Source organism: Mercurialis annua, linkage group LG1-X (genome assembly GCF_937616625.2).
Source record: "Mercurialis annua linkage group LG1-X, ddMerAnnu1.2, whole genome shotgun sequence".
Classification (NCBI taxonomy): Eukaryota; Viridiplantae; Streptophyta; class Magnoliopsida; order Malpighiales; family Euphorbiaceae; genus Mercurialis; species Mercurialis annua.
The window spans coordinates 67030587-67044942 of NC_065570.1; the positions used below are offsets into that span (position 1 = coordinate 67030587).

At 29.4% G+C, this 14356-nt stretch overlaps 1 protein-coding gene across 1 annotated transcript; it reads left to right on the forward strand.

Annotated features, from left to right (window-relative positions):
* Positions 1-7486: 7486 nt before the first annotated feature.
* On the forward strand, positions 7487-12565 carry LOC126664238 (uncharacterized). The gene is made up of 9 exons (XM_050356522.2): positions 7487-7685; positions 7813-7863; positions 8896-8917; positions 9273-9387; positions 9742-9774; positions 10631-10756; positions 11541-11647; positions 11729-11800; positions 11930-12565. The coding sequence occupies exons 1-9, from the start codon at positions 7524-7526 to the stop codon at positions 12253-12255; spliced, it is 1014 nt and encodes a 337-aa protein (XP_050212479.1). The 5' UTR covers positions 7487-7523; the 3' UTR covers positions 12256-12565.
* The last annotated feature ends 1791 nt before the right edge of the window (positions 12566-14356 follow it).

A 14356-nucleotide genomic window follows, 5' to 3' on the forward strand; every position in this document is an offset into this window, starting at 1 on the left:
ATATGAATTACGATAAATTTATAAAAAATATAAATCACATGCCAAAATTTTAAACATAAAAGTTTTAAAATCACAATCAATAATTTTAAATATAAATAATAAATTATTAGGTAATAAATTTTAAATATTTATATCTTAATATAATATATATGTGATTTATCTTATAAAATTTATATTTTTATTTTTATATCTATTATTATAAATATTACATTAACAGATCATATTACAAATACGATATTAATTAACCATTCATATCACATCTAAAATATAAGTAGATAAATTAAGTTTATAATCTTAAATAAATAATACTATCAAATAGGTTCATGAACATACCTATGTTAAATTTTGGAGTTTGCAGAAAATAGATCTTAAAAATCTTATGCAACTAATACATTTTATGTTTTAACGTCTTTGTATGGCCATATGTATTAGTTTTTTAATATTATTAATTTAATTTTTAATTGTTTTAATTTTAAATTTAAATAGTATCAAATATAAACGATGATAAATATAAAAAAACACATTTAACTATTTCAAATATAAAATCACGATATATATATATATATATATATATATATATATATATATATATATATATATATATATATATATATATATATATTACATTCAACATTTCAAATATAAATAATTATAAATTATAAACCACGTGTAGCGCACGTGCAGAACAAACTAATACATATAAAAACGTGTATATGTTATCAACTAGAAAATATATACAAAAAATTATTATCGATATTTCAAAAGTATACTGAAATTATATCAATGTTAAACCAAATACTGTTTTCAAATTCTCTAGTTCATAGTTTTAATATACCGATATTATATCAATATTATACCAACATTATACACACTGTATTTTTGTAAATAATTTTTATTTTTTGATATTTTTATAAATATTTTAAGCCAATCCGGTATTTTTATAATTAAATGAAAAAAGTCAAGGGATATTTTTATAAATATTTTTAAAATTTTAGTTATTTTTATAAAAAAATTATAAATAATGCGCTTATAAAAATTTAGTTGATTAAAACGAGTTCATTGTATTCGGTGACTTTCTACAATAATATGCTTTTAAAAGTTGTCTTCAAATTGAAAGGTGGACCGCTAGCTATTTGAATTAATTACGTATACAGCAAGGCACAACTAGTTAGCCACACAAGCCATCACCAATTTGAAATAGGCTGCCTAACTCCTGCAGCTTCTAATTTGTTCTAATTACTCAAATTTACTAGTAAGATTTTAATCAATATAATTTTAAATACTACAATTGATTATTTTTAACTTAATTTGTTATCCAATATCCGCTCCAAGAATTGATACATCCTATTGATACAGTGAGACATAACTTTTGAAATTATAGTAGAATTATTAATCCGGTCTTTAAATTTGTAATTTAAAGTCAAATAATACTTTCTATTTTGTTTTATCAATTAAGGATAATATCTTTTTTTTTAAAAAAATCAAGGACAATACTCTCTATTTGTCGATCAATTAAAGATAAAATTAGATTATTTAGGTCCATAAATTTGTTCATATTTTATAATTTTATCTTTAGTAGTTAAAAAATTGAGAGTATTATCTTTAATTGATCAAAATGGTTAGTAAGTTATTTGGTTCTAAAATACAAATTTAAAGACCGAAGTTATCATTTACTCAATTAATGATATAAAAAAATATAAAGAGGGAAAATTTACGAAATCAACTCAATTTATAATGGAAACAATTTATGAAGAAAAATATTAACGTGACTTTTCTCCTATGTTAGCATAGAGAGGTCCAAGAATCTATATTTTATATTCTAAAACTGAAGTGAAAATTCCCATATATTATACAAGGATTTATAAAGGTAGCAAAAATGCAAAACTTGCATTGTTGTTGTTTTTCAAGTGGGGACGGTAAAATAACTGATATCAACTTTCAAATCCCATCATGAGCAGGCTACTATGCCATGGGTGGATATGCTTGCTTTTGAAAATAATATGGGTTTGCAGACTTTAAAGTTTTGGGGTCTTGCGTTTGGAGCCCAATAAATAAATTGTTGCTCCAATTCGTCAACTTTCTAATTCCATCTCTAATCTATCATTTTTTTTAGAGAAAATTAGGATAAATACTCTATTTTTAAAAATAATTTGATTTCCTACCTCAACAAGAAAAAGATATAAAAAATACCTCACAATTTTAATGTTTTTATTTTTTTACTCTAAAACATATTTATATTATAATTATACCTACTATTTATTATTTTTTTATTCCAAGTATATTTTTCCTACTCTTATCATGTTACAGTTGGCTTTTTTTTATTTTTGTCTTTCCTTTTCTCTCTCCTCTTTCCTCATCCTTTTCTTCTTCTTCTTCTTCTTCTTCTTCTTCTTCTTCTTCTTCTTCTTCTTCTTCTTCTTCTTCTTCTTCTTCTTCTTCTCTGGTTCTTTTTTCTTCTTTTTTATTTCTTCTTTCTTTCTTTATTTTTTTCTTTACTCTACCGCCGTCCTTCATCGCTCCGCCGCTGTTCCTTCGTCGCTCCGCCGCTGTTCCTTCGTCGCTCCGCCGCCGTTCTTTCATTGCTCCGCCGCCGTTCTTTCATTGCTCCGCCGTTTTTTATATTTAATTTTGGAAATTTTTTCTCAACTCGTGGTGATTAGTACGATTTATTTTAATTTTCAGATCTAAAAGAATTACTCTTAAATTTTCTCATTTTTAGATCTAAACATTTGCATTAAAAACAATTTTATACACAAAAAATGATTTTCTGCAAAAAAAAAAACAGATTCTGATTATCATATGAGTATCATCACTGCATTATCATGTAAGTATCATAACATTGCAGAAAAAATTGATTTTTTTTATTAAAAACAACCTCTGATTATCATGTTATTATCAATATATTATCATTTCGTTATCATAACACTGCAGGAAAAAAACCCTCTGGTTATCATGTTATTATCATATAACACTGCAGTATGATAACTAGATGATAATGAAATATGATAAGATTATGATAATTGGATGATAATGTACGTGAAAATATAATTATAAAAAGATTCATGATACCAGTGATAACCAAATGATAATTAAATAATAAAGTAATGGTAATAGTATGATAATATGATACCTATATAGAAAAAAATGCATAAAAATTATGATAACGAGATGATAATGTGAAGATAGAGTAGTATGATAATTGGATGATAATGTACGTGAAAATATAATTACAAAAAGATTCATGATACCAGTGATAACCAGATGATAATTAAATAATAAAGTTGTGATAATAGTATGATAATATGATAATATAGTGATAATAACATGATTATCATGTTATTATCACTATATTATCATTTTGTTATCATAACACTGCATGAAAAAAACAACATCTGATTATCATGTTATTATCATAATATTATCATATAACACTGCAGTATGATAACTAGATTATAATGAAATACGATAATTGGATGATAATGTACGTGAAAATATAATTACTAAAAGATTCATGACACCAGTGATAACCAGATGATAATTAAATAATAAAGTTATGATAATAGTATGATAATATGATACTTATATGGAAAACAATGCATAAAAAATATGATAACGAGATGATAATGTGAAGATAGAGTAGTATGATAAGGTTCTTATTGATAATAAAATGATAATGGTATGATAATATGATACCTATATAAAAACAAATTACAGAAAAATTATGATAACGAGATGATAATAATCTGCTACATACGATACTAATAATGACATGATAATAAAATGACAATGCAATATGATATATTGATAATTATATGATAAGGTGAAACTGTGATAATCATATGATAATATAATATTGTGATAATCACATGATAATATGATTTTGTCTAATATTATCCAGCAGTATCATCACATTATCATATAATAATCTGTTACATACGATACTGATAATAATATGATAATAAGATGACAATACGATAGGATACACTGATAATTACATGCTAAGATGAAACTGTGATAATCATATGATAAAGTGATACAGTGATAATCATATGATAATGTGATACTGTGATTTTTTATTTAATTCAAATAATTTTTGAATATGCTATTAATATAATAAAATATTTAAATAGTAGTATATATTTATAAATTATAAAATATTTGATAATACTGAAATAAATGAAAAGAAAATGTTTTATTTATTGGTAATTTATAATAGCAAATTTGTTAATTTAAAGTATGAAGAAATAAAAAATATCTAATTTAAAAAGTTTGAAAAAAGTTTGAAACAAGTAAACAAAATAAAAGTTTGAAAAAAATAAAGAAAGAGACGTCAGGTATGAAAAGAGAGAGAGGAAGAAAGAGAAAGAAAAAAGAGAGAAAAGGAAAGAGAGTGTGTCAGAGAAGCCTATAATAAAGGCAGAGTAAAATTCTAATAAGTTAGACATGGAGAGTAAAAATATCAAAGTGGCCAAATCATGGAGTATTTTTGTTGACTTTTCCGTGTTGAGGTAGAAATTCAAATTATTTTCTTTTTTTAGGTAAATTCATAAATCTCTCTTTTTTTTTAAGTCTGTGGAATTTAAAACAATAATAAAAATTATAGTTTTTCTCTACGTGCTTGCAAGTGTAGACTAAGTTGTTAAATTCATATTTAAAGAACGAAGATTACCCGGTCAAGTCCGGTTATTATGCTTGCCAACAACTGAAACTGTGCAATCATGAAGTTGGAGCCTCTTCCTACTTGAACTCGGACCTCTGGAAAGTTGTTTGAAAAGTGCAAGTGCTGCCAAAATTAAACACTTCCTTTGGAGAACTCTAATAAACATTTTGCATTGCTTCCAAGTGCTGAAAAACATGGGTATTAATACAAATGAGGTTTGTCCTCGGTGTGGCGATGAACACGAATACATGCCACACGTCTTAAAAATTGTAATTGCGCAAGGGGAGTGTGGCTCTTATCTCGACTACGTTTCAGACTGGGCGGGTCTTGGTTCCCTAATATGTCATTTTGGGTAGAGGCGATTGTGAAGAAGTTGAGCCGAAAAGATCTAGCATCGCTCATTACCATCTTGTGGTAGCTATGGAATTCCATGAATGTTCTTCTGTTCAAAGGGAAAGAAGAAACGGTCCATACTGTTATAGGACAGTGTTGGGACAGCCTGGCTGTGATGAACAAGGGCGGCGTGAATAGTCGGTCGACCTTTGTTGTGCAGACTAGTTGGATGGCTCTACCTGCGAATGTGATGAAGCTGAACTCGAATTTGGCGACCACCTCGAATGGTAGAATAGCAGGTCTGATAATTATTATCAAGAATAATGAGGGGCAGATAATGGTCTTCGTAGGCAAGCCCATCTCGGCAATGCATAATTTCGTTATCAGATAAAGCCTTATTGTCTCTTTTGGGTTGAATATCGCGTTGGAATGTGGCTTCTCGGATTGGTAGCGGAAAGTGATGCCCTCTCTATCATTCAACGCCTACATAATGAGGTTACTGACTCAGCCCACCAGAATCTTGTTATGGATGATATTTTCGATTTGATTCTGCGTTTTACTAGTATCAGTTTGTTTTTACTCGTCGTGACAAAACTGCACATACCTTATCTCATTATGCATTATCTATTTCTGAGGAATCAGTGATTATGGAAAATGTTATAATCACGTTTGGCCTTGTATTATCGAAGACCTTGTATTATCGAAGATATGGCTTCGGCATTTGAGAATTTATATATCTCTCCTGATTTGATAAAAATAAAAGATAAATGTACATAAAATGATTAAATGGTTGTGCTTTTTTCTGTGTTTTAGTGGATTAAAACATCTCTATTAGAAATTTGACTTATATCTAACTTTTGGGTATTTGTTGAAAGAATTCATAATTCTCATTGAGCATCATCAAATGTTGGTTATTTGGCTTAAGTTTTGATATTTAGTCCTTCACTACAATTGTATACTTGACCTTTAGCTGACTGTATGCACTTTAAAATTACTCAACTGGGACACTCCTAAATTATAACCCAACTAGCTAGACGCGTGAGAAAAATACAAAATCAATCCAAATTAATTAATAAAAATTATAAATAAGTTAAAAGAATCAATAACTACTAAAACAATAAACATACATAAAATTTCTAAATCCAACTTAAATGATTTAAAAGAATTTTTTTTGCAGTACACTATTTTATATTTTTTTTCAACTTGATAATATTTTTAAATATATTTATAGGTTGTATCTTTTTATCTTTACCAAAAATATATTTTTTTATTTTAAAAATATATTTTTTCACTTTCTAATGATTTATACTCTTTTTTATAGATTTTTTCTGGTGTTTTTTATTTGTCGTGTTTTTAGTGTAACTATGATATTTTTATAGAATATCTATGGTGTTTTTTTATTGTAAATATAGTGTTTTTATAGTGTATCTATGGTGTATATGTAGTGTATTTATAGTGTATACCATAAAAACACTGTAAATACACCATAGATTCACTAGAAAACAATAGAAATACATTGTAAATACACCAGAAATACATTATAACATAAATATACCATAAAACACTGCAAATATACTATAAATCAATTTGTTGTTTACAAAATCAGTAGCATCCAAATAAAAGAAGAAATCTATGAACAAGAGAAAGACAAAATAATTTTATGAACAATAGAATAATTTGTATAGACCAAAAAAATTAATAGATTTACAATAATTTAACTATAAAAAATTTAGATTATCACAAAAATACTTAAAAAATTACAAAATTCCTAAAAACGATGTCGAGGAATTCAGCGGAAGAAACGCGATGATATAAAAATCAATAGCATAATCACGACGATGAGAAATCCATCGAAAAAAATGTGACAGCGAGATGGAAGATAGTAATGTGCGGCAAAAGTAGAAGAACGGAAGAAGAAATTGAGAGAAATAGACAAACGGAAGAGGAAAAAAAAAGAGAAATTTGAAAGGAAGAGAAATGAAGAGAGAGAGATGTGCGGTGACTATGTGAAATTATAACCTAAAACGAGTTGAAGCCTTCTATATATAGTAAGTTATTTTTGTAAATATATTTGTATGAAAAGATAGTGAAAAACATATAAATAAATTGTTAAATTCAAATATTTTAAAATGATTCCGATTTAAAATGCTAATTAATTGAATAACAAATAAGTATTTTATTAACACTTACTAATAACATATTAAAACTTAAGGTGCTTATAATAAAAATTGCAGTTATAAAAATAAGTATAATATGAATATAAATAAAAAATATTAGAATATGTTTTTTTTTAATATGAATAGTTATATATGGAAAAGTGCGCCAACCAACAGTCCATATTCCAAGCAATGAATTACAACTCAAATCGTATAAATATTGGACATCAAATTATTAAGTCGTGAGTTTAAATTCTCACACGCCCCAAATACAATAATAATAATAATAAAAAATATACATACTCTAATAACGACTACAAGTTAGGTGTAGTATTTTCAGTTATAATAGCGCGCCAAAGCGGTAGGTAAAGGTTATGACCAGCTTAAGCGCGTTGTTTCACGCTCCTAGTCTCTTTTCTCCATCTTCTACTTGTACAACTACTCCGTCTCGCCCCTTTTTCTCCTCTAAGCCCGCCGCCTCCACATCCTCCTCCTTTATGGCGGTCTCAGCTCGAATTGCTATTGTTGGAGACGTGGTGAGTTATTTCGCTACTTATTAATCTAATCTTTTTGTTTCAATTTTGAAACCCTAGCTACGAATGTAATTTTACTGTATTTTGTGCGTTTTTCATAATTTTTCAAGTATTTTTTGGTTTTGAAAAGCATAATGACTGGAATCTAGAAGAAGATACAAAGGCACTTCAACATTTGCAGGTTCTTTTCTTAATTCTGCTATTTGTAGTTTTTGTATTTGGAATTCTGGTTTATACTGCAATTAAGGATAGTTTAATTGTACCAATGAGCTATAGCTCAAATGGTATAAGCGCTAAGCAGCAAACTGCTAAGTCGTGGGTTCGATTCCTCCCACTAGCGCTCCCCCCTCCCCAAATTATATATATGAGTAGAGTTATCCCATGACTGTCAGTTCTTTATTTTGATTCTCATTTGACTAAAATATTATATATAGGCAGTTAAGGAATTCAATTCTAGAATTAAATCAATTTTCAAACGCAGTGCTTCAGATTCTTTCGGTTGCTTTAGTCGAAGAAAGATCAATTGGTATCTGAGCTTCCATTTGGGGAAAACAATGGTTGCTTTATTTTCTGAATATGGAAATAAAGATGAAGATGTCTTATTAATTGTCTTGTCCTTTTAAGTTAATATAGTTCTGCCATGAACAGCTGTTAGCTAAGAAAAGACAGAGGAACTAGGATGCAATTCCTTCAAAAATAAGGAAATGTGGGAACAAATTAAAAAATCGAACTAACCTTGTCAAGGATTTGAGTCCAACACTAGTAACCAAATCCAAAAGATATAGGCTATCAATATAATCAAGTTTTCTTTCTTCTTGTCAATCCTATTATGATTGAGAGATTGTCAAAATCACGAAAGAAGCTTCCTTTCAGTGTATGTTGTTGTGGAAGTAATTTAGTGAATGAAGTTTCAGGAAGATTTAGAAATAACACTTCAACTTTTTGTGGAAACTCTCACCCTTTTGGACCCCCAAAAGTTTGGAGCTTCCTTTGTGAAGAAATTACTATCTTCCAGCCTATTAGCGGGGTAGAGATGACATTTCAGTTGTTCACTTGCCTAGACCTGGAGATCGATATAATTTCTATTTTATCTTGCTTACTCATACACCAGTTGCTTATATATTTTGTCAAATTTCTTTTAGCATATTCACAAGCATTTGCTATAATTTCTAGTTTTGATATAAGACCTAATATGTGTTATATGGCAGTGCAGCCGGATTTGGTGCTGTTTACAGGCATGTTCTCTTTCTCTCAGCTTTTACTTAACTGATTAAATTTGGCTGGCCTTCATTTCTAGTGCCTATACAATCGCTTTTCACTTGTTCTAAATGTTGAGAAAAGCATCAACTGAACTCTACAAAGATTCTGGTTCCATGCCAGACACCATAACTTTTGGCTTTAATTGATTAAGCTAACACATTATAGGCACTAGGTTTGTCTAACATCAGATTATGTGGAGACTCGCCCAATATGCGCCATGGTCCAGTTAATTTGAGATCATAATTGCAGCATTACTCACAAAATAACCTTTATAGTCTTTTTTTCCCCTTCTTAGGTTATATTTATTATCCTTCTGTATGGTGTATTTAGGTGATTTTGGTGAGGAGAATGCTAAGCTTGTCCAAAGTGTAGCAGATCTTAAATTTCCTAAAGCAGTCATTTTGGGAAATCACGATGCCTGGTATACTCATGAGTTCTCTAAGAAGTAAGTCCAGATGCCCCAGCTCGCTTCAATAATACATCTTGTAGATAGATACAGGACTAAAATGTTTGAATTTCTGTAAAAAAAAAAAGAAACTAAACCATCTGAGTTGTGAACTGTTATTTCAGTTCTTTTATGCAATGCCAGATTTTAAAAAAGAGAAAGGTCCTAAATATATTATGAAAATTCTGCTAAGTGTGTGTTTATTCTGTGCATGGATTGGTGGATATGTGCATATGTACAAGCAGCTAGTTTTTACTTTTATAAGTTTTAGAGAGTATAGACTCTATGATTTGGCATCAAAGCTATGAGACATACAAGTAAATTCTAGTTCATCTAATCGTTCTCTAATTTCAGGAAGAAGGACGCTGTTCAACTTCAACTGGAATGGTGAGCTTATTTTCTTTAAGCATGCCAATTTTATGGATGATGCCCTTCATATCTTACATCTCTGTTATCATTGTTCAGATACTTACAATTTAAAGGTCTCTGATTTGTACTCCATTTTCATAAACATTAAGTTCTCTGTTTATATACAGTGTATGTAGGACACATATGATGGTCCTATTTCATTCACTTGTTTGTGTGTAGTTATCATACCCTTTTATATTTGTTGCTTGGTGAGAGACTATGCATTTGGGAAGAATTTCAGTGGCTAATGCAGAAACTAAGAAGCTTACATGCAATGGCTACTTTAGTGTTGCTACAAATCCTTTATTTCCGTACAATATCCATGTTCAAACACTTGGTTGTGTCCCACTAGTTAACTTATATGCATTTATACCCATTTTTCCTTCATCAGTTGCCTCTGCTGGTAATGCAAGTCAAAAAAGCCACCTTGTTCTTTTTTGTAATCACTCTTCAAAGTTGTCCTTTTAAAAAATTGTAAAATATAAGGCAAAATAGAAAGAACCCTTAAATGTAAAATCAAGTCATTATTTCAGTTCTTACTGCAGAGCTATTATCTGTGAATAGGGAAGGAAGAGAAAAGTGGTTCAGTGTGTAAATAACCTGGAAGAGTAAGTATACAAATAAGCGGGACTAAGTTATTAATTCTCATCCACGTCTAGCCTTCAACACTAAATTTTTGAGATTTGTGCATAACATTCATGTAAGACATAAGTTATGGAGGGAAAGATGCAGGAAAACTCTAGAACACATCTTCCTGCACATTGCAGATCATGCAAAAACTGGTTCTGATGAAAGATGTTTGCTGAATAAATTTACTTTTTTTGTAAACGATCAGTCTTGGCGAAGAGCATGTAGGTTACAGACGTCTGGATTTCCCAACACTAAAACTCAGTATTATTGGTGGCCGGCCATTTACATGTGGTGGTGAGCGGCTATTCCGGAAAAACCTTTTATCTGCAAGGTCTGTATTGTTTGCTGAAAATTGGTCAATTATGATTATTTGTCGTTTTTTTGGTTATGTTTTATTGCTGCTTACAAAAATTGAAAAAGAATTAAAAGAATATATGTGGAAGACATATATTGTTGAATGTATTGTCAGGTATTAGATTAATTTTGTTTTTTTCCATTAAACAAATTGAAATGCCTTTGTCCTGATACTATAATTGAAAAACTTAGTCTCATTGTCATTAGACTTGCTAGACAAGAGTCGGTAAGGATATCCTTACTAACACTAAAAAATGACCAAGTTAGACAACTATGGTAACACTGGCTTATATGGAAAACATTTTTCTTTTAGTTTCTTTCCAAAAAAAAAAAGGCCAAATGTTTTAAAAAAGCCAAATCTTTCATAAAAGTTTCACAAAAGTCCTGACCTTTCAATTTTGTCGATTTTGGCCAAAAATACATTATTTGGTTTCAATTGTGGCCAACTCTCAATTTGATTTCAATTTGCCTATGTGGAGCCTATGTGACGCCTATGTGGCATGCCAAATATTGAAAGGTTAGGACTTTTGTGAAACCAAATAATCCATTTTTGGACAAAATCGACAAAATTGAAAGGTTAAGACTTTTGTGAAACCAAATAATCAGTTTTTGGCCAAAATCGACAAAATTGAAAGGTCGGGACTTTTGTGAAACTTTTGTGAAAGGTTTGGCCTTTTTACAATATTTGGCCAAAAAAAAAAGATGTTGCTTAATATTATTGTTTATCCTGCAACTATTTTTTTATTGGCATTTTCTCTCAGATATGGAATCAAAGACATGGATGGCAGTGCCATGAGGATCTATCATGCTGCTTCGGGCACTCCGGAAGATCATTTCGCCATATTTCTTGGACATAATGGGCCAACAGGTGTATTTACTGGCCAAACCTGCTACCCAAGAAGCAAACTGTTCATATTTATTGATATCTATTTGTTATCGTGTTTTCCAGGTCTTGGTTCAAATATAGAGGATATATGTGGAAAAGACTGGATACCTGAAGGCGGCGATCATGGTGATGCAGGTAACTGTTTTTTCTGTGACACTCAGGTTCTAGTTACAAGTATCTTGTTTGTTCATCCAATTTGTACATAGTTTGTTTTGTGCATCAATAATGATTATTCTATGTTTACAAGAATACCCTTTGGTACAGATCTAGCACAAGCCATTGCCCGCATAAAAGAGACTACTAAAGTGAATGTTCCTCTGGTTGTATTTGGGCATATGCATAAAGAGCTAGCTTATGGAAACGGTCTCCGGAAAATGATTGTGGTTGGTGCTGACAATACCATATACTTGAATGGAGCTGTTGTTCCAAGAGTTAAAAAAATTGCTGACGAACGGGGAACAAAGAGAGTTTTTACATTAGTTGAGATTCTTCAAGGCAGAGTAGATAAGATCGCAGAAGCTTGGGTTTCAGTTTCCGGAGATACGGCTTCCGTAGAGGACGAGCATGTTTTGTATAAGTTTGGGAACTAGCATCATCAAGGGGGATCTTAAGACTGTTAGTAGATTACATATCCATCATCTTGATCCTTATGTGTGCATACTTGATTGTCAGTTTGTCACCAATTATGAATAGATAAAGTGATTTTCTAAGTAGAAGAAGGAAAGGCAGGGCAAGTGTGTAAAAATCCGTTCAGTTCGGTTTGAAGTTATAAAAAAGTTTCAATTTTGTTGCATAAAAATATTCCAGTTCATTTTTGGTACAAACTACCGAACCGAATTGACTGGTTCGGTTCAACTTAAACTATTTAACCTTTTTATGAAATCGCGTTCTCAAGCCTCAGCAATGATCGGATAAAGAAAATGATTTATTTCAGTGTCAATGGGTCCAACATGTTTCAACAATTGATGATCTGTTCCTTTTGTCATTTTTATTTTCAATAGTAATATATTCAACAGTTCTAAAATGTCAATATCTTATAACCAAATGCCAATATAAAAAAATTGATGGGTATAGAAGCTTGAATTACAAATCCTATCCATTTAAAAAAAAAAAAACAATGGTCTAGACTCTATAACACTTCATAACAATAAATTAGTAAGTGTTATTTTCTCTAATACTAACAATCTTCTAAATTTTTCATGAAAATGTATCTTTTTACATAAAAGTTTTATGATATAAGTTCCATCTAATTTGATTTCTTTATATCCTATTATTATATTTCATCTGTCTCAATTAATTTGATAAATAATTTGACATAAATATAAATATAAAAACATTTAATTTATCTTAGTAAAATAAATTCGGTTATAAAAAAATACTTCAATTATCCTTATTTAATCAAATACTAATTTGTCTTTAAGTGATTTTTAAATAAATTATACTATAATATATATTAATCGTGTCATAAACGGGTTGGCCCGTTTATGACCCAAACCCATTTACATCAAATCCAAACCCGTTTAACTTCATATCGTGTCTAAAATTGCCAGGTCTAGTTGTAACTAAAACATATAAAATAGATATAGAGTATAAAAACAAAATCGGCAGAGTATGCAAATAATTAGATGATGCGGTTAGGGTAGGAAAATCAAGTTGGAAAATAGAGTTTAAAAATGTTATATTTGTTGAAAAAAGTATTTCTCTAAATATTCCTCTATTTTTCTGCTTGTTGTGGATAAATTAATTTTAGAACTTCCCTAAAAAAATTAAAATTAGAACTATGTTTCTGTCTTTAGTCGTCTGTTTAAGAGCATAGTGTTTCTTTTTCTTTTATTTCATTATCAAGTGCATCAACTTCCAAGCAAGCAATATCACCTTTTTGACCCAGTCTACTCCTTTTGGACTAACACTATCTCTTTACATTAATCATTAGATTAATTAGTTTTGTACACATATGATATGATTACCATGAATCCATTTTTTAATCAATGTTATTGTTCATAAGTAGTTTTTAATAACCTTTAGTAAAGCCTATACTTATTACTAATACTATAAAATTAAGTTAATGGTAATATAATTGGACAGACCATTAGGCTGCAATTAGTTGCTCTTGTCTCCTGCCAGCTTTCTTTATTTCATTGATTCTTTTGATTGGATCATTCGATTACCATAATGACCTTCATTCATTTGTGTATCTCAACATTAATTTGTTCAACAATATTATCATATAGTCCTCATCGGAGTCAAAAAAGATAAAATTCAACAAAAAAAACTAGATGACTAAAAGATGAAATAAAAAAATTAAAAGAAAACGATTAATGACCGGAAAGATGATGAAATGAGATAAAAAATAATCAATACTAAAAAATAAATAAAAATTATTCAATAAATGATTATTATAAGACGAAACTAATTTTGACTCCTTAATTATGTCTCTGCATGCATAAAGAAGACTATTTTGAAAACTAGAGTAGACTCCATTTTAAACCGACGTCAGAATTTAAAAAAAAAAACTATGAAAGATCAGAAAGATTAAATCCAGCCTATTAAAAGATTATGTTAGGATTGAAGTCACCGTCTACATGTAGCTAATTTTAATATTAATATGTTAATGTACAAGGTGGTTGTTATATATTTACTTCTAATTTACTGTATAGTTTCTTAACATCCCAAAATAGACTAAATTAACCT

Coding starts and splice junctions, on each gene's coding strand:
- LOC126664238 (XM_050356522.2), top strand. CDS start 7,524: ATGACCAGCTTAAGCGCGTTGTTTCACGCTCCTAGTCTCTTTTCTCCA. Junction 9,388..9,741: donor ACTCATGAGTTCTCTAAGAA/GTAAGTCCAGAT, acceptor CTCTAATTTCAG/GAAGAAGGACGCTGTTCAAC. Junction 10,757..11,540: donor AAAAACCTTTTATCTGCAAG/GTCTGTATTGTT, acceptor ATTTTCTCTCAG/ATATGGAATCAAAGACATGG.